A 21,549-nucleotide genomic window follows, 5' to 3' on the forward strand; every position below is an offset into this window, starting at 1 on the left:
TTAAATGCAGTTTGAGAAAGAATAAATTGTGTAAACATTTGTACTTCAAGACCTCTTGGTAAACCAGTTTCAATGAGTGATTGCTGGGTGGAAATACCATGGGCAGGCAGAGTAGCCTGTCATAGGTCTTGCTCAAAATGTGCATTTTTCACCTTAACTATACTGTGGACCAGCTGTCCCACAGGTCTCACCAAGCTTGTAGTACCTACCTGTAAGTTCTTAATGCTTTGGTTCCCCAAGGTATGTGTAGGAGAAAGGGTGGAGGTGTAATTATTTGTTTGCAAAGTATTTCCAATTCCTGAATAAGGTGGAAATTTATTGCACACTGGGCTCAAGTATGTCCTTTGTGGCAGCAGTGATCTGTCATCTTCACTGCTTTTGTAGAATTACTGATGCAAACTCATTAGTTGTGGTGTTAAACACACATAGCTTTGTTCTTACAATTGTATATAAACATATGTTACCTACTTTACTGAGGAGATACAAGGCATATAATGTTTTAAGTAATTCTGCATAGAAGAGATTGTGTTTTAAGAAAATGTAAACTTTGAATGAATGTGTCTTTTATCTGTTGAGAAACTGCATCCTTGATCACTCTGTGTGCTAACGAGTGGTTTGTTTTGTTGCATGGCCTGCTTTGCCGTGGAATTCACAACAGAGAGTAAGTGTTTTCTATCCCTTTCCTTCATTCGTTACATGTGGTATTTTAATACAACACATTTTAGACGTGTCTTGTCTGATTTTTTTTCCAAAGCAATGTAGTCACTAAAATCATTCATTCATGAAACTTTTATAACAAAATCATCCTGAAACTCAGACTGTAAACCCCCTTCCCCTTTGAATAATTTTATTTTAAGAACTGTATTTCTTTTTCTGACACTTGTTTTGTTTATAGGTCTTCAGCATGTTTCTGGAAACCCTGGTTGATTTCATCATCATTCATAAAGATGACTTGCAGGATTGGCTTTTTGTTCTCCTGACCCAGTTGCTAAAGAAAATGGGAGCAGATTTGTTGGGGTCTGTGCAGGCAAAAGTTCAAAAAGCTTTGGATGTCACCAGGTAGAGTACTCAGATGGCAAATGTTGTGGAGATTTTTTCAGGATTACAGGAAGGCATAATTTTAGAAATCCAGCAGTGCTGTGTATTTTGATGGTTCCATCTTGATGAATATAGGAGAACAAAGTTATGTCACAGTATTTCAAGTATTGAATTAAAAGGACCTGTCTCTCTTATAAGTAAGTAACTTTAAAGCATAGATTAAAAAAGATATAACTGGTTGATTTTAGGGTTTTGTGGGGTGTGTGCTCAGATACCATTTTATGATCGACATAAAAAAAATAAATTGCAGTATTCAGAATATGAAAGATGCTTTACCACAAAGATCAGCACCTCTTTCATGTTGTTCAAACACAAATAACAGTCAGGTCAGGATAAGACCTTGAATACTACTGCAGTGCTCACACCAATTCTGTACTCCATGTCCTTTTCAAAGGATGTCCAGTGCAGGACACTATTACAATAAAGTTCAGCTCATTCTAGAAGTAGGATAATTAAAAAAGAAAATAAAAATAGTAATAATCTAGGAGAAAATAGTGGGGGGAAAAAGAGGAGAGAGATCAAAACCAGCTATGAGCCCGTAGGACAAGATAAACTAAGCTGCTTCTAGAGATAAGGGAACAAAGCAGAGTCTGAAATGAAATGGATAGGCATGGCAAAAGAAGTGTACAGACAGAGTAACAGTGTGTACAGATACTGATTTAGCAGTTTTCTCCAGTCTTGTGTCAGTAACTAGCTAATCCTTAAGCTTAGAGTTTCTCTTATTGATGGTAAAGTTAACCAGAAGAAAAGTGTGTTGAAATCTTTTATGTAAACTTTGAGGTATTGAGTTAATTTATTTTTGTTTTTGTTTCCTTTGGACAGGGATTCTTTTCCATTTGATCAGCAATTTAACATTTTGATGAGGTTTATTGTAGATCAGACCCAGACACCAAACCTGAAGGTCAGTATTAAAAGCCATTTCACTAAGGCATCAACATGGCTTGTCTTAGCTTGTCATGTCAGGCATACCATAAAGCATAGAACTCATGAGAAGGTAATTATTATATTATGTGCATGATATAGAAATTGTATTGGCAACTCGGAGATACTTCCCAGGGACACTTGCTCCCCACCATGTGATGTAAATCTTGTGAATCTGTAGTAGGATCTGTTCCTATGGAAAAAATTCATCTTTGCCAACTTCTGAGCTTCACAAATCCCTTTTCATTTCTCAGGTCAAAGTTGCTATCCTGAAGTATATTGAGTCCTTGGCAAGACAGATGGATCCAACAGACTTTGTGAACTCCAGTGAGACAAGACTTGCTGTATCTAGAATTATAACTTGGACTACAGAACCAAAGAGCTCAGATGTGAGAAAGGTAAGCCAGGACACTGAAGTATTTGCAGTAATTATTACTCTTCAGGAAGGAGAAAAAAACCCAAACAAAACTGTCATAAAGGTAATAAAAAGTTCAGTGATTAGACTCTAACTTAAGAAAGCCCTGCTTTTGCATACCTCACTGTCCAAACAAAACCGTCAATTGAGTCAACACACAATTCTGAAGCATGTCTTCATATATTTTTTCCTAGTAGGTGCTTGTGTGACTTTAACTACTATTACCTTACAAAAAGAGATCATGGTTTGAAAATGTGCTTTTTCTTGAGAATTCTGGAAATATCTCTAGGTTTGTGTTTTGTTTAGGTGAAGGCTTTGTGCTTTGTAGACTGAAAGCTAGCACAAATTCAGTGTTATAATGTTGTTAAAAGAAAGTAAACAAATCAATAAGCTGCCAGGGGCTCTCAACACTTCCCTTTTAAGTGCTGTGTGTTTATCTGGAAAAAACTGACACAATTAGGTCAGGCCTGGGTAATAGTTACCTGGTTCTTTATCTTGCTCTTGATGCAAGTGTCAGGCAAGTTAAAATGGGACAGGTAGTGATACTCATCTCTCCCAAGAGAAAAGCAAGACTTAGTTTTATGTAGCTGGCATTTTAACACAGTTTAAAATTACCTTCTATTTCCAGTAGGAGTTAAAGGCTTTGAGATGTACTTGAATTTAAAAAACAACCAGACAAATTTTAATAATTCCATAATGTAGAAACTGTAAGACAACTTAACACTATATGCCCATAAAATGTTGACTTAATGCTAGAATAGCATGCAATTTTATAACTTCAGCAATAATAAAATTACTTTTGTTTGATTCTGATGAAAACATTGTTGGGTATCAAATGTGCTGCCACACACACGTGCAGCAGCATTATCCAGCAGCTGAAGGAAGGCTTCAAAGAAGCTGTTTGGGCATGTGCTGTTTGCTTGCTCACATACAGGTGATTGGTTCTGAGGGAAAAAGGAGCATCCTCTTTCCTGAAGACTTCCTGCTGGGATTATTCACAGCACTGTAACTGCAACTTGCTTCTGTAAGACAGTCTCCCTCAGGAAAAAAGGGGTACTTTAAATTCTGGACTTAGATCTGGAATATGGATTTGCATTTTAATGTTTCTGTGTCCAAAGTCAGAAAGAATTGATCAGGCAAAGCAGCCGCTTCTGTGTTACAGTTCAGGTGAATCTCAAGCAGTTTACTCTGCTGCTGCTGTGAGGGGAAGTTGTAATTATTTTAAGTAGAAATATGGACTGGAAAGCAAATTCTTGTCATGTTGCTGAGCAGGAGAAACATTCCACCATTAGGGGTCATCATTGCTGCGTGCAAAGGGAAGCAGAGAGTATCTGCTGCAGCTGAAAAATTGGATGTTTGCTGTTCCCTGTGGGCTGTGGGGAGCAGGTGCTCACTGTGTGGTGTCCATCCTTCCGTCTGTTCCAATGGCTTGCACAGCTCTGGCAAAACTTCCAGCAAACTTCACCTGAGTAGTACTTGGGAAAGTGTCTTGGGGCTTGCAAGAGATTACTGAATCAAATTTTTTTTTTATTAAACCTACATATGACTTGGATTTGCCTTTGGTGCCAGTAGTTTTCAAATAAATTATTACACAGTTAAGCTAATTTAGGCTATTAAAAACAAATGCACAAGTGATCTTTATTTCATCATACCATTGCTGTACTATGATTTTATTAAGAACATAGTACAGACCAGAGGCTTTAGAAGAAACAGTGTAGCAAAGGATATATAAGCAATCATTGGCCATTATCTCTGTCACGACTGTAGTTAACAGGCTTATAAATTGGTTGTGCAATAGTGAATTGGATTATCAAGAGCCAATCTAGGCAGGTAAAATGTTCTGAAGAACACAAATATTTCCGTGGGTTTTTTGGCACTATAACTTTGGGGGAAAAAAAATTAGTACTTTTTTAATATCTAGATGATTCATTTAAGCATCAGAAAATTCTGCCCTTGTGGAAGGTGTTATGGTGGCCTTCAAGATCTGTGGTTTCCCACAATGCAGAGCAGGCCATGCCCTATAAACACTGTGACAAGCTGAAAATGGAGATGGCAGTGGAGATTATTGGGGAGGAGAAGGATCAGTTTTGTCTTCAGGTGATTGAAGTACCACAAGTGGCCTGTATAAAGCGTAAAAATATGTAGTTTTTCAATATAATCTGGTTTTAAGACTGCCAGTGCAAGCTCCTGCAAGTGACAAGAGGGCACATCATTCATGGTACCAAGGGCTCCTGGGTGGTGTAGTCCAATTTACAGGTATGACTGTGGTTGACTTGGTGGAACAGTGATGCTGCTGCTCAGCTACTCGTGGAGACAGGGACTCTTTCCCCCAAGAAATGGAGTCCCACAGCCAGTATCCTTTTCACCCAAGTCTGAGTTACTGAATTCTGCTATAATGCAAATAACATTTGTGTGCGGTGGCCATGCTGGGGTTTACCTTTGAGCAGAGGCAGATAAAGCAAACTTCCTCACACTGGTGATATCTGTCAGTGAGGAAGGCATGTGCCTGCTGTGTGCATGTGGAATTAATCATGCAAATCTAATCCTGTAATAGTCATCAAGGCATCTGTTCAATAAATTGATTCTATTTTCAGTCTATAATGCAATTATCCTTTTGTTCGTCTGTCCATTACTACCACTTACTAGGAGTGATGGTCATGGAGGTCCTGGCCACGTAATGTTAAGACACTGGGGGGAAAGAGAACAAAAAAATGTCATTTAGCCCAAAAACCTTTTCAAACTGAATGTTACAGCTTTATTAATAACTGTGTGAAAACATTAAACACACTTAATGAGCACCCTTAACCAATCTGACATGACTTGACCTGCAGCTCATGTTTTGTAGCTAGTGAGATCAGAAAAAGTCAAATGCTGTTTTGCTAAAACAGTTTATGGTCCTGTATGGAATGACATCTGTGGTTAAACATAAGCTCTGTTATCACAAGAAAAACGTTATGTACTATGAGGAGCCTGCAGTTGATTCTAAAGTGTGCATTGACAGAATGTTGTGATTCCCTCTCAGGGCAGAAATCATTTAAACTGCTGATAGTAGCCATTAACTATGTACAGTTGAAATTATTATCAAGCTTTAGGTTTAAAATAAGGTGATCTGCAGTGTGTTACAGGTAAATATTTGTCTTGTTTTAAAGATTGTTAGTACTTGTGGGTGTTTACCCTGCATTCAGCTTAAGGTTTACTTCCTGCAAGGTGAAGATACTTGCCCTCCATGCTGAACAAAAGCCACGGGGTAGAAGCAGGTCCTGCAGTGCAGTGTGGATGCCTGGATGGGATGTGGTTCCAGTGTGAGGAGAGCACCTGTTGGTGATTCCTGCACATGCAGCCAGCTCCTGGCTTTTTCCTCAAGCAGAGCTTATCAGTGGGCAGGGCAGAGATCAGGATTTCAGATAACTGAGCTGTAATTTCAACTGCAGTAGCATCTAACCTTGTGTGAGGTACTTAACTTTCCTCTGCACTCATTTATTTCCTGCTGTAGCAGGGTGTTAATTCTGATTTTCCTCTGGAAATTGTTGAATATTTGATGAAATAATTTTGCAAAAGCCAGTTAATTGCCACACAGAAAAGTAACAGAATGGCAATGCCAATACTGTGATGACTGGTCTGTGAGGACATTAGAAGTCAGTAACTTCACCATTTTATTAATAATATTGCCAGCAAAGCTGTTGTGCAATCCTTGCGTAGGTAAAGTGCTGATTGAATTTGGATGACAGGCATGGGCTCTGTGTGGGAAAATACTTTGATCTTGGAAAAGAGCCATCAGTTAGAGAATGGAAATTAGAATAAGGCTTCTCATTTGACTTTGGCCAAAGCCTACAGAAACCTCGTGTCCAAGGCTTGTCTGAATGGAAAGTTTTATTTAACATGAATGCCCAGAATTTGTGGGTGTGGAATCAGCTGCAAGGGCACACAGGATCTTAGTCTTTAAGAGGACATTGTACAGGCTGAAGGGGAATGAGGCCTCCTGAGGTGAAGGGCCAGTGACAATTCTTACCATCTTGTTTATCAGCCCAGCTCTGGTCTTAACGATAAATAACAAGATCTGTATTGCCTGATTGGTATTCGGAGTACTAATCTCAGGGCAGAAGAAATTTCTTTCCTTTGTTCCAGATATCCTGATTAGCTTCTCTGTTGATGAAACATTCTTACAGTGGTTTTATTTTACAAGCTTGAAGGTATTTTTACATGTTATGGGCAGGCTTGTGTCACGTGTGCATCACATTCTGCCTTCCATTTATGTAACTGGGAAAACTTTTTCTTTCAACTGCCCCACTTGTCACTGCAAGCTGCCATTGAATACAGACAGCTGGATTGGTTTGGGTAAGAAACTAGAACCATTGCACTGAATCAAAAAGCCCAGGAAGGTGCTTGTGTTGCTCTAATTTTCATGAAGATGGAGCCCTCCTGAGAGTACCTTGGGGAAGACCCTCCTTGGATTGCTGCCACTGGTTTGCAGGTGAACTTCAGGGATGTGCAAAGAAAATGAGTTTGGGATCAGATTTTTTTTCGCTGAAACTGATTGAGAAACAGTTTCTGAATTATGAAGAAGATGAGGAAGATTTCAGAGAGAAAACTGCAGGCCAACAGATACTTCATAAGCTGAAGCAGGCAATGAAGATGTATTTACATCTTTAGTAATCCTCAGAGTCATTTCTTGAGAAATATTGATATTGTCACACTGACAAGCAAAACCTGTCAATCAGTAAAGCCTAGATCAAGCAACTTTGGGTAAAGTATTGCTGTGATATCTATAGGGGGATCAGTGACAGGAATGCAAACACTTTCAAGGAAAGGAAGTGAGGCTCTTTTGCATAGTGATGCCATGAGACCTCTAAAAACTCTTGGAAGTTTTAATTACCCATCTCACATCAGTCTGATTTCAGTTACTCTGGGACGGATATGTCACTGTAAGAGCACTTTCAGAGCCTCTTAGTGAGCTGAAATGGCATGGCTTATTTGTACTGGCGTTGAGCAATAAACACTGTTGGTCATGGTCTGTTACAATAGCAGTGGGAAAGAGGATATTTGCAGAAATACTTTTGAGTGGCAAATTATTTTAGTACTCTCCAGCCATAGGCCCTTGCCTTTCTGGGTCAGAGGTTTCTCTAGCACTATTGCAGTACTCCTACACCAGATTTGTGCATCTCATGGACTCCATGATAAGCCAAGTTACCAGAGCACCAGGCATTAGGATTTCATTTCATGGTTATGGAATCTTAAATAAGACTACATTCATATTGCTGAGGTCAGCCTTTTAGCCAAAGAATATTCCAAAAGAAGTCAAACTCAGAGTAAATGCCCAGAGGACCTTCTATCAGGTATTTAAAACATAGTCAGTGTTAGGAAAAATACTGTAATACTTGATTTAAAGCTATTAGAAGAAAAAGGATCTCTATGTCCTAGCTGTGTTTCCAAAATAGTATCCCTCATTTTCTGTTTGTTTTGAATTTGATGCTACAGAGCTATGAGAGCCCAAATGTTTTTAGTGTACGCAGTGTAAGGAAAATAGCTTTCACCCAATGTTAGTGGCCAGAGAATCATGATGTGCTTGTTGGAAGCATGGTGCTGAGGTGGATTTCCTTAAACTGAGTCCCTCCACTTTATACAGCCTTCTAGGATGCTTTGAGTTGAAAGCAGTTTGAATATAAGCACATACTCTGTTTGCTAGAAGAGCTAGTGTGTGGTAATACGAGAGAAGAAATGGCTTCACAGAATGTGTATACTCACACTTATATTATGTGCCTGTGCACAGTATGTTTGTGTGTACGTGCCATTTATATAAACACTCACACACCTACACAGGTATAGGTGATGTTTCTATTTTAAAAATCAAGTCTAGAGGTGATGTTTACATGATGCATTGCAGAGCTGTTTGCAGTGTGACAGATAATTCTACTATACTTCCTCTAACATTTCAAAAATCCATGCAGATAAAAGTGCGTGTTTTCATTACAAACAATATGACTTCAATAGCTCTTCTTTCTTAGTTTGTATGTGGGAACTTTTGCCTGAGAATTCAGACTTCGATCATGCCAGGTTTATAAGTAAAGCTTCTCAGTTGTTAATGGAAAGTAACCTATGTTTCTAGTTTCAGGACTAAAACTTGTTTTTGCAACGACTGCCATTTTATAATGAGCAAAGTTACTCAGGGTAGCCTCCATCAAACTTGATTTCTGGGGTAATGTCTGGTTCTCAAGAAATAATGAACATTTTTGCCATGGTCTTTTCTGTCCCCAGGTCACAAAACAACAGCACACGTGTCATAATCTACTGTAGAACAGTAATCCAAACATGTGGTAATTTGGTGCTGCATCTTTTTTGTTGTCACTTTTCTGAGGTGCCTATAACACTTGTAATGCAACTATCTCTGACTTGTAAGAGCCTTTCGTGACATATGAAGCATGTGTAATATTTTACTGTGTAAAACAGAATAGCAACATGCATTTAATCTGTTTCTGTATTTAAATCTGTTAAACAAATTTTTCCTTTTCAGGATATGGATATGAACAGCATATGCTAATTCAAGTGTTTTGGGAAGACTGTGTGTTTAAAACTTGTACTCAAGCTAATGTGCTTGGATTACGTATAAACTGCTAAAGCCATTGTGCTTCATGCCATGTCTGTAATGTGGATGTCCTTGCTCATCTGATTCTAGGCCTGAAAAAGGAACAAACAGTAGGTTTAGTTTGGTGGTTCAGTGCCAGCAAATACTTAATTGTCTGCTGGAAAGTACACTGAAATAACGCTTGTTTAGAGCTTGCGAACTCTCAGTAAATGGGAATAACTCACTTAACACCAGCTACTCACTGGAGAATTGAGGCCGTGTGCCAGTGTGTGCTAATTCAAGCTGCCTAATGTGCAAGTGCTGCCCCTTGATCTCAGTGGATCTCAATTTGATCCTCATTTTAGTATAATTCAAAGTGACATGAGAGAGAGCTTCTCTGCTCCATTGTGCCTTAAGTTATTAAAAACTACATTTTTCTTAGACTGGATGGTGAAGTGTATGATGCATTCAGAATATGATTGTGTTTTTCAAAAGTGAGTAGATGTTAGTGAGGCTCTTCCCCAGACTGATCACATGATAAAAAACATTTATAGGCAGTGTTGGTCCATCAGACTGATGACCAGACTGAGACAGGAGTTTGCAAGTTTTCAACTGTAACTTCCTCTGAACTCAGAGATGTGTGAGGGCAGGTGCAGGGAGATGCACCTATTGCCCCATTCCTGGCTGGCCAGATGCAAGTGCTATCTCAGTTCAGCACTGCCTAGGCTCTGCACCTCAGCTGAGGTTTTCAGGTGGTTATGGAGGCCACCAGGAGGTTGCCAAAGTAAACCCTTGTAGAGAAATTAAGGGATGATCTGTAAGCCTGAGAGCTGTGGCCAAATTTAATTTTTGATTTGATTTCAGTTGCCTTCTGCTGAAAGGAATGCTCTTCTGATGACATCAAATAATGCTTTTTAAATAGGTTTCCGTTGCTCGAAATGAAGCAAGAAATTGATCAAAATTCTTCTGCAAAAAGATAGCATATGTATTGTTTAGGTGATTGAGTTGAAATCTATGTTTTCTTTGAATAATACCAACTTTCCTGTTTGTCAAACCCAGACGATGCATAGTTGGGTGGGTGAGGATTTGCCAGCTAGGACAACTACAGCCTCCTCAGGGCCTGGTGAAGGAAACTTGGAAGAGAAATGTAAACAGGTAGACTGAAAGCCTTGTGCACTAATCACACTAATTGTGTTTGCAGTCTCAACTCAACTGTCCAGCTGTGTAAAGAGACCTGAACTAGGAGCCTGAAAAAAGTGTGTCTGTCTGAAGTAATTTTTGGCTTTGATGTGTTTTTCTGTTAACTCTCTTACTGTAGTTCCTTATAAAAGGATCAGGGTATAAAGTCCCCTTCTTTTGTGGGGCTGCCACTGTTGGGAGCGCATCACCACTAGATGTTTGAATAACTTGGAAACTGCCTTTATGTAGCTCAAGTGACTATCTGCTTACTCTGCTTGGTCCATTGGAGCAGCAGCAGCAGCAATCATAAGGCACTTTTATTAACCTTAGGTCACTGACCACATTTCCTTTCTAAAAATCAATGGATTTTTCCACTTAGCCTTGATCTGTTTGCTTAATAAGCCCAAAAGACTTCAAAGACACTTGATTATAATTCAGCTAAATTGAAAAAGTTACAGGTTTTGATAAATTTGACCATCAACCACCATCTAGGTAAAAACAAAAAATAGATAGTGCTGAAGCATTTGTGTCCCTTTAGCAGTTGACACTGTTTGATAGCAGGAATTGCAGTGACCTAAGTGTGAAACTTTGGGAGCTGCTACTGGCTTGTGGAACCTGATCTCTCAGTGCATTGTGATAAGGAAAATAATAAAGTTACATAAGCAATCCTTTGCAAATGATTCAAGAACCTGACACTGAGCCAGATCCCCTCTCTAGCATAGTCAGGCTCTGAAGTGACTGGAGTTTCTCCAGCTGAAGCCAGCAGAGAATGGCTTCATTAAGATTAGATAATCTGTAGGGTCTACATTTTATGTCACTGAAGGAGATGGATTAGTGTTCCGTACTAATGGTGCAGGGACACAAAGGCAAGGGAAAATTCAGATATGACTTTCTTCAGACTATATATCATCAAGCATGAGTGTTGCATGGAGAATGTTTGTACATTGTGTACAGAAATAAGGTTTTTTTATTGCTTGTTGTATTTATATACTCTGACAGTAATGTAATGAAGCAAGATTTTCAGAAGATGTCCAGAAATTTAGAGATTATGAAAAAGTCTCTGGTTTGTCACAAACCTAAAATCCACAGATGTAAAATTCTTAGAAACATTACCTGTTGACAGTGTCGTTTGATTAGATAAAAATATGCTAGATGAGTGAAACTTAGAGGATTATCAAGTGTGTCCAGATCTAAGTATTAGAACAGATGTGGAAATGCTGCTCCTGATGTTCTTCATTACTGAAATAAAATTACTTGTATTAGAAGCATTGCAGGAGTGAAACTTAAAGCATGTTACAAATGTGATTTCAAGCTAACATGGACCTTCCAGCTTTTGAGGCCAGTAGGTAAAAACCTTGATCTTACAGTGGCAGGGATCAAAACCTTTGAGTATTAAATATTAAGTAGGAATTTATGGGTGCACTTTCAAATAATGATTTCTACTTGAAATAAACCTGGAAGTGCTGTTGGATGTCTAAGGATAATTTATAAAGAACACAGACATGGTTTTACCCATGTAACTCCAGTATTGCCTTTTGAGACCTTTACTGGAGCACCACTGTCAGGATATAGGAGTAGTCCTCGGCTTTATTTCAAAAACCATAAACTATAGGTCTGTTTTCTTTGAGGCCGCAGAAGACTGAGCATTGGGAGCTACTGTTAAGCACTTCATTCAAAGCCCAGTGACTACTTACAGGTGATAGGAAAGCTGCTGAAAAGCACTGGGTATACAGAATTCTGGCAGACACTCCTGAAGACAAGCTGTGTTTTGTTCAAAGAGGGAGGGCACACAGAGTTCTGTTTTTATTAAAGCCAAAACGAAACAAAACTGGAACAAAACTGTAACGACCTCCTGAGACCTGAAACTTCTCTCAGCTACTCCTGTAGCACAATGACTGTGCTATTAGTGTTTGTGGTGGAGCTTTGCTGAAAGTTTCACTCAGGTCTCTGAGATGCATCTCGAACATCTCTGTTGGGCAGCTCCTGACTTACCAGTTGATAACTCCAGATATTACAATTGCTAAGCAATCTCTCAGTCTGTGAACCTTGTTGATCGATTTTTGTGGGGTTTGGGGTTTTTGGTTTTCGGTTTTTTGGTTTTGTTGTTTTGGGTTTTTTTTATCTCAATGAATGTGAGATCTACTTGTTTTGACACAGAGGATCTGCATGTCCACTCCTAACTATCGAGGATATGCATGCCATTCACCAGCAGGAATGTATGTTGGCATGACTTGTCACTTTGCATCCAGTTCAACTTGCTGTTCCTTGTTCTGAGATCTCTCGTGTGCAGTAATATTTTTATTACAGAAAATACTGTGCTGGTGAAAGCTTAAAAGTTCTTGGATCAAAATGGACAGAAATACACTTCCTTGTTGGATACCAGGCAGGCTTCATGGCAGTTGCCCAAAACTTCAGGCCAGAGGAGGGTAGACAATGGAGTTGAGAAAGATCTCCCCACTTCTTTCATCCTTAGATCTTTAGAACGGAATGAATAATCACATACTGTGATTCTGTTCAAGTCAGAGTTTTGGCAGAAGAGGCAGCATGATCCATCTGGAATGAAGTCTGAAGACCTGTTGTTTGCTGCAGTCCTTGGAAGCCTGTTGAGTGTTGTAGGCCTTGGTTCCTTTGTTGGCCATATGAAAAGGATGATACTTACCAAACTTTCATGGATGGAAAATGTTTTTATATACAAAGCTGTGCTAGTTGCTGTTGATGGCAGAAGAAACAGTATAGCCTGAATTGCAGTTTGCACACTGAAACAATAAGGTACTGTGATTCCCCTCCACTCTGAAGGGTGCTTGTGTACCCAAGTTCATCATCTGTGAAGAATTCCACTCCACAGGGAATTGCATAATTATGGCAACTTTGGGAGCACATTACTTACTAAAAAACCCTTCTTTAAAGTGATGAGAATAATGAATGTACATTTATTCCCACAGGAGTGAATTACATGTGTACCCTTTTCAAAGTTATTTTTCATTTTTAGGAGATTTTAGAAAGTTCCTGAAAGGGTCAAATCCAAGTGTCTGCTCTTCCAAGGTGTATGTGTATGCTTTTCCAAAATAAGAGTGTGTGTAGCTTTTCTGCTTAACTTTGTGAGACCAAGCCACTGCTTTGTGTCCAGATATGTATTCTGGAAGTTGATGTGTTAATGGCTACACCCTCCTTGAAGAAGGTGCTGCAGCAGACTATCAGAGGTCCTTCATTTTTATTGTTCTTTTCATTGATTTTTGTATGTTTGTATACTTTCAAAGTAAAGTCAGGGAAAAAGCGCACAGAATCGATGCATTCACACAGGTTGGATGCTGCTGGGGAAGTCTAGTTAGGAACATGTGATGTTAATTCCTTTTTCAGGTCTGCAGTCTGTGACTTATTCAGCTTCCATTCGCATTTGATTCCATTGTCCTAGTTCAGGGTCTGCAGGGCTGTATATTTGCTAATGGATTAGGGGAGATCCTGTTCTGGCAGGAGTTCTCTGAAGGACATAAAGCAATTCCTGTCCAGTAAAATTAATGGTAGAATTCTCAATTGTTTCAGTGGTATCTCAGTTTCACTTACTAAATTTAGGAAATCTGGTGGGGTTTAGCCTATCCGTAGTTGAGAGAATGGTGGTTGTCAGCATCATCATAAATCTTCCACTTCAGATGGAGTCTTATTGCTGAAACAGCCTGAGTGGTCAAGACTTAAAAGGAGAGGTGGATTATCTGCTTGATGAAACAAACTTGGGATCCCTGGGAAGAGAAGAGGTTGGGTGGGAAGAGAACTCATCCTATTCACACATAAAATAAAAAGCACAGGAGTGACAGATTGCAGTCCTAGAGTCTTCATACTTGTTTGAACTTCTGGTTTTATTTGTTTTCAGTAAATCTTTGCAGTAACTTGTTCAATTGAAATATGTGCTGGACAGGACAATGGTAAGAGTTTCTCACTAGCTGTGAATAGCTGTACACTTCACATCTGGGGAAATAATGATATAAATGCAGAATATTTAAGCTTTAAGAACGAAACTATTGTTGTTACTAATTTGTTATGATATATCACAAAGAACATTTCAATGATTTGTCTGATAGGAGAGTCTTCTTTTTGAATGAAACACGCATCATTTACTGTAAGAATCACTACCAAGAGAATGCATGCTCTTTTCAAAGAACAAAAACTGATGGTCTCTTTTTTTCTTCTTTTCAGGCAGCACAAATAGTCCTGATTTCTCTCTTTGAATTGAACACTCCTGAGTTTACCATGTTACTTGGTGCCTTGCCAAAAACATTCCAGGATGGTGCTACCAAGCTCCTGCACAACCACCTCAAGAACTCCAGTAACACCAGTGTGGTGAGAGGCCCCTGTCCTTGCAAACAGCAGAGCCCCAAAGACAGCAGCTCATTGATAAGCTGTTGCAGATGTTCAGTTTGAATTATCTGTAACTGTTGTCCTGAAGCAATATGGCAACAGAGGCTTTTGTTCGATGTTGCTTTTAATAGGGACCATTAAAATAAAAAACTCAGTTATTTTAAAATTTAATATAGTCCTAACCAGAAGAGATTAAAAAATTACTGAGAAGTGCATTGAAATTGGTGGGGTTTGTGCTTTCATGTTGGTGGTGCTTTTGACAGTCCTGCCAGTAATGACTTTTTGGCTAAAACATATCCTAATACCACAGATTTTCTGGCTTACGACTATTAATGAGATCAGTTTAATAACAGTTACACTATCTGTTAAGAAGCTTGTAGGATCTTTAATGTGACCTACAGGTCACCTCAGTCTATGCCTATTACCTTATGTTTTGCTTTTGTATGAAGCTCTTACATATTTTTATTTCACTGAAGGAATATGTTAGTAAATTTAAATAGGAAATTTCTTTCCCTTCCCAGAGCAGCAAGGATTAGGGAATATTTTGTCTTTTCAATGTGGAAATCTTGTGAACTTGCTGGAATGTGAACCCTCCTATCTTTGCACTTCCACAGGGCTAAGTAAAATTTAGTTCAAGCTAGAGCTGCAGCGTTAGGCTTCCAGGCAAATGGTCTGGGTTCTCTAATACTTTTGACTCTATGTGAAAAGTGTCAGAATTGAGAGCAATTTCTCCTTATTTTGGTGTGGTATAAAAGATTGTGCAGGCCAGTGGAAAAAGTGGTATTAGATGGCTTACTTATGCTCCAAACAAGCATAATCAGAATGCTTTAGACAATGTAGAAAATAGCTGTGTAATTAGAATACTAAATTGTCAGTAATGCTGAGCATATTTTGGAGCCTTGCAAATCTTGTTTGAGAAGCTGGGTTGATGAACCATTTCTCTGGCAATATTTGCAGGCCATACGTGTTGTGTATTTAACTTGCAAGTACTGTAGATTGTAGAGAAGTGCACATACACTTTCTTTATCCTCATATTCATATCTTCAGGAGCATGTTAATGACTATATGAACCATGGCTGCAGATTTTTAGGTCAAGAGGCATAATCAAAACTGCACTAAGCTTGTCTAGAGCAAACAGAGGCACTGTTTGGACTTGTACTCCTGTATTGCAACACGTTGCTAATCCCTGTCTTCCTGCTTCTGTGTCAGGGTTCCCCCAGCAATACCCTTGGTCGAACTCCTTCTCGGCACTCCAGCAGCAGAACCAGCCCCCTAACTTCACCTACCAACTGTTCCCATGGTGGACTGTCTCCAAGGTAATGTGGCAGGCTAATTAAACCCCTTGCAAAATACTAAAGGATTTCAACACCGAGAGTGCATTTGCAGAATATGACTCACTTTGAAAGCAAAAACAAGACAATAAGTTTACAGTAGATTTCTGCAAAGAAGCAGTGTTTGTGATAATATGTGGCTGGTGATTGACTTCAGTGTTCCAGTCCTCATGCTGTCTGTGTAATCTTACTGTCTTTTCTTACCATATTAGTTTTCTTTTGTGGCCGTCTTCAGAATTACATTTGTGGGTAATAAAGGAAATATTAATTGGCAGGATTAGAAATAAGGTCTTGTTGAGATTGCATACGTCACAAAGTCTGTGATGACTCTCAGAACAGGAGTTTCAGATTGTGCCTATTTTTTAGGTGTGGACTTTTGCAATTGGTAGTTCTTCTGACTATACTACAGGGCTTGTGCTGCTGAGAGAAGTGCTGTATCTGCTGTTCCCTCTTGTTCTTTGTGAGGATGCAGGACAAGCAGAGGTGGTGACTGTTTCAGTGCTGAATACCTCCCAAATTGCTCACCTGGCTTCTCACCAGCAGAGCTGTGGCCTGGTCTTTTGGGCAGCAGGTCTATTGCAACCAGGTGTTTTTCTGAAGCTGCAGGTGCTACCCTAGAATATATTGGTCCACTCCAAAATCTTGTATTCAGCCAGCATTGACTCTTGGCTGCTGGGAATGTGGATGTTTTGCAGCATTAAAACTTAGAGCAGGGGAAATGACATTGTAAACAGTATATTCTGGGACCATAGAAATACTGGAGGAAAGTAGCAAGCTGTTAGCTGGACAAGCTTGGTTCATGCTGGAAAGGCTTAAATTCTGCCTTTGCCTGCCTGTCTCCTCTTCTTGACAGGTTGTGGAAGAAACATAAGGGGCCATGTTGGGTGAGGACTGCAGGTCATAGTGCAATATAGTAGTTTACATTGAAATCTGTTATCTACCCTTGTTACTTGCAAAACTCTCTGAAGGGATGCTTGAACATGTGAGTTCCAATGTATCAGGAAAAGTACAGGCATTTAGCATTTAATGAATAATTATACTAATTCCAGCAGCACAGGAATCATTGGGGTTTCCTGAGAAAATTTTGAATATCTAAATACATCTTTGTGACTTCTAAATCTGCTGTAATTCAAAACTAAACCAAGAGTTTGCCAGCCAAAGCCAAGTTGGCTATTATAAGTTTTTTCCACAAAGGTTTCAAAAAGAAATTAAGTGGTAGAGTTTCAGGAGAACGGTTCCAACTATGTTGCTTCCTTTTTGACTAGCTTGAGCATTGTTGCTCTGATGATTTCTGTCATGGGAAATTATTAACTGTGTCTCCCTGTGGTTACGTTGTGGTTTTGTTGCCATGTTTGCATGTGGCACTTATTTTATAATTCCACAACCTTTTACCATGCTTTTTGGGTTTTGCCATTGGGACACAATTGTTTATTGCCACTTCACTCACTGTTTTCTATTTGTCTTTGCTTTCTTCTCACCTCTTGATGTCAGGAGGCAAATATCAAAATATTGATTAAAGCACACAATGCACATTGTTGCTGTTGCTTTCTAGCATTTTGGGTTTAGAAACTGAAGGGGTTTTTTCCATGTGTTATTTTTTCTCATGGACTAGTTTGAGAGAGCATGTAATTCCAGAGCATTCTGCCATGGATGTAGTTGGCCAGGAATTTCCTTTAGAAAACAATAATTCCTTCCATTTTCTATAGAGTTATTGGAGGTGTTTAATCAAAAATTTAGATGTTTTTTCGAGAAGTGTGTCCTGCTTCCTTGCTGGATTTAGTTATTCAAGAGTGATGTTTAAAAGTTACTCTTCAGTCATAGGTAAAGGTGGAAGCTGTTATGAAAGCCCTTTAAAATATTTGGAAGGGAGAAGCTGTACTTTTTTGTGCTGAGTACCCTCTAAGCTGTAACATTGTCTGTAGATTTTTGCCATTTGTTGAAAAGGCAGTGGCAAGTACTGCAAATCAGGGATGGTAGCTTGTGATGCTCTGCTGGGCTGCATCCTTCTTGAAAATGTCTTGTGTAGCACAGTTTGGGCATGGTCCTGACTTAAAGGGAGAATTTAGCTCTGGTTGTCCTTCTTTCGGAGAAGGGCCTTGGAAAGATGTGCTGACAGATTGTGGTTAAGTAGCGTATGCTGCAGTATTGCATTCTTTGGTATAGGTACTTCAGTGTCATGTTTCCACTTCAAATGCTTGTCATTTGCTATTCAGCATTGCTGTGAAATGTCACTTTCTCTCTACAAACTCAGAACAGAAGTACGCCCAGGTCATTCTGATAGCAGTATGAAAGGATAAAGATTCCTAGTTTCTTTGTGTAGTTCTCCTCCAAAAGTAGGCTTGGCTTTACGTTTTCATGGGGCCCGCTGCCAAGGGTTTGTAGTCAGGTTGTGTATTCCCGTGTGCAGGCCCTGCTTACCTTGTCCCTGCCCATGTCTTATACAGGCAGCCTGAGTGTAGTTAGTGGAAGGATTATCTCCAGTTCTTAATGCCAGCTTTGGATTTTAAGTTTATGCTTTCCTTGTATTTTTTTTCCTGGTTCACAGATTGGAGTAAAATCCAGAGGCATACATGTCTTAGGAGCTGGAATATGTGTAGAAAGGATGTTGGGGTCCTGTAGGAATGTGAAAATGCTGTGAAGCATGGCTGCTGTCCCATATTACTAATGGTTTGAGGGCAATATCCTCAACAAGTCACCAAGATTTCATTGATACAGATTTACTGTATTATATATGTATTCCAGATGACTGATTTTTGGGAGTGTTGTGTGTGTATTTATGTGTATGTGTATTTGGGCTCTCTGGATATATTTTGTATGTTTTGGTTGAAGTGGACTCTGCAAAAGCTGATTTGCCTATCCAGATGATAACATCTGCTTAAGTATTCCCTGAAGTCTTCAGGAGGGTAGCATGCTTTCAGGGTCTTGGACAGAGTCCTTTCTCCTGCCTTCATTTACTCCCTCCAGTTGTGCTTCATGGTCACTATGACATATCCACTACATCTGTGAGTTACTTCTGCATTTGTGTCTGTTTTGGTTTTTTTTTCTTTAACAGTTTTAGTTTTTGGTGAGAGGAGTTATGGAAGAAAGATGTGCTTTCTGAAAAAGAAGACAGGGAAGGGCACTTGGGAAGACTGAAAATAATAAGAAAAATCCCCCAGACTTCAGACTGAAAAGGAAGAATGTTTCCTAGGCAAAGCACAGATAAATGGCTCAGATTTGTGTTGGACAGGGAAAATCCTCTGAGATGTAATAAATTATGTTCTAGCACAAAAAGGAAAACGCTAAGTTGTGAAGTCCTTTGGTGTTAGACTACTGTTTCTGAATAGTAAATCAACTTCTGCAAACTTAAATGTTACATTCAGGCTGGGAGCTTTCACCTACAATTTTTTGGAGTAATTGAAGGAATATCAAATGAATACATTTGAAATTAGTTTCTGCCATTATTAGTAGCCCAGAAGCCTGAGCTTAGTTTTGATTATTAAAAACAAATAAACAAAAATCACCCAAAATTAAAGAAAAAACAATTTAGTCCTTCAAAGTTCTTTAGAGGAAATGCATCAGTATAAAAGGCTATATTTTATCTGGCTATGTAAGTTTATATGCTTGCTATTTCACTGATAATAAAAAATACCATTAAAACCAAAATTTGACACTTTCAGTATTAAGTTGAGCAAGCAAAGGCATGGAAGCAGAATTAAAATAAGCCACCCACTTTATACAGTAAGGACAAGCCTGCATTGTTTGGTGGCCCGTGTTCAGGTAGGTGAGACCTGAGCTGTGAGACTTCTGATCAGCGCTCTGGGAGCCTGGGGTATTTCCTTGCTGTGGGATTTGATTGGTGGTTAATGAGTGAAAGTCTTGACACTGCTCTTCAGAGGAGTTTTTTAACTGGCTTTGCTGCTGTTTGCACTGGAGCAATTCTTGACTTGTTTGTCACTTCTCATGTGAAAGTATCTTTCACTTGCATAGATACAAATACAACTGTCCAAGATAATGTGCTGAAATGTAATAGAAACAAAGTGGTGTTGTGAATACTCCACTAGCTCAAGCATCTATTCTCATTTAGAAGGTGATTCTGAAAACCATGTGCCATAATGGGAAAAGGACAAAAGCAGAGGTTAGACAAATTGCCACAGGAATGGATGTTTTGACCCAAAGGCACAGGGTCGTGCAATAACTTAAAGAGGCCTGTGAAAGTTTAAGGAGTGATCTGAATCAACTCAGAGGCTGCTTTCACCCAGTCTTTCCAGCTTTGTCTGCTGAGACCTGGGCCAAGTCCCATGATACATTTACACTCTAGACTGACTTCCACTTGTATATTTGGGTTCAGTTTGAAACAGGTGAAACAGGATCAGATCTTAAGCCCTGCAAAGGTTTTCTGCTTATGTAGGGCCTGATTGCAGGCTTTTATAGAGGCACCAGGAGACAAATTTTACAAGGTATCTTCAAGTGTCTAATAATAAAATAAATTCCAATTTTTCTTTCTTCCAGGGAAATCCTGTTGCTTAGAAATACCTGCTTAGAGTTTGAGTACATGTGTGGCCAGGGATTGTTTGCATAGAACATTATAAATGGAGTTGTTTATAGATGCTATATCCATTTGTAAAATCTACTGGTTAGTACAAGCAGGGACTGGATTTTTTGTGGATCATATTATGTTAGGAATAAAAATGGAAATTAATAATAAAGGCCAAAACAAAGACTTGTGAGGCTCAATGGAGTATTCTTGTTTAATTTTGTTTCTATTAATTTTTTTCTCTCTCCAAGGCAGCATGACAGCACTAAGCCACTCAGATTATAGTTTCTTTTTTTTTTCCTCCCTCTCCTTTCTCTGTTTTTTCTCTCTTTTGTTTCTCCTCTGGTCACGGCAGTCGGCTCTGGGGTTGGAGTGCAGATGGGCTGTCGAAGCACCCCCCTCCCCTTTCTCAGCCTAACTCCATCCCCACTGCTCCTTCCCACAAGACTTTCAGACGCTCTTACTCTCCCAGGTAACAAGCTACCTGTTAAACCAACTTGTCTGAGGTGTCACAGTATTATTTACCTTTCGCACCACGGGATTTGTTCAAATGTGGGACTTGCAGAGGCTTTGGTTGGAAAAGGAAAAGAGATGATGAAAGCTTTCAGACAGCAAGGGTGATGGCAGCCACTTGCTCACTGCTTGGGGAAGATGCAGCATGCAAGTGGGGATAAAAAGAAGTGGGTTTTTCCAGAGTCTTGCACCTATTCAAGAAGATGTCAGGGAAGATGCTTCACAGTCAGTTTCCAATGCAGAACACAGTTGCTGAGCACTTTTGGCAGGCACTGGTTGCGTTACGATACCAGGGGCAGGATCTTTCAATTTGGTTGCACTGTGCATGTGGCACTCGAGTACCTCCAGATGGACACACAGAGCTCAGGACTGACTTCACATAGAACTTTGCATGTATAATGTGATGGTGGAACATCTTGGAAATTCGTAGTATTGAAATTAAAATTGCCCTTACCTTACCACAAGATTTTGAGTTTATCAATTGCAATTTCCTATCTATTCCTCCTCTTTTGCCCTCACGTTTTGTTCCAGTCTGCATGCAGCTCTTGGACTAAAGCTGTATGCTGGTTTAAAAAAACAGCAACTAACCTGAGTACAGATTTAATTTGTCAGATCTCTCTTGAATTCCTTGGATTTTTTAAAGTTTAAACCCTGACCACAGACCATC

General features: G+C 39.4%; 1 protein-coding gene across 17 annotated transcripts in view; it reads left to right on the forward strand.

Moving 5' to 3' along the window:
- The window catches only part of CLASP1 (cytoplasmic linker associated protein 1), a 170,504-nt gene that overhangs the window by 123,892 nt on the left and 25,063 nt on the right, over positions 1-21,549 (forward strand). For 10 of the 17 annotated variants that reach the window (XM_058839247.1, XM_058839248.1, XM_058839250.1 and 7 more), the window contains 6 exons: positions 896-1,059; positions 1,921-1,999; positions 2,274-2,417; positions 10,053-10,148; positions 14,361-14,504; positions 15,732-15,838. In XM_058839247.1, the coding sequence (XP_058695230.1) occupies positions 896-1,059; positions 1,921-1,999; positions 2,274-2,417; positions 10,053-10,148; positions 14,361-14,504; positions 15,732-15,838 (734 nt within the window). The remainder of the gene's footprint in view (positions 1-895; positions 1,060-1,920; positions 2,000-2,273; positions 2,418-10,052; positions 10,149-14,360; positions 14,505-15,731; positions 15,839-21,549) is intronic. The other 7 variants (XM_058839253.1, XM_058839254.1, XM_058839256.1 and 4 more) reach the window with 1 other exon arrangement.

Source organism: Poecile atricapillus, chromosome 5 (genome assembly GCF_030490865.1).
Source record: "Poecile atricapillus isolate bPoeAtr1 chromosome 5, bPoeAtr1.hap1, whole genome shotgun sequence".
Lineage (NCBI taxonomy): Eukaryota > Metazoa > Chordata > Aves > Passeriformes > Paridae > Poecile > Poecile atricapillus.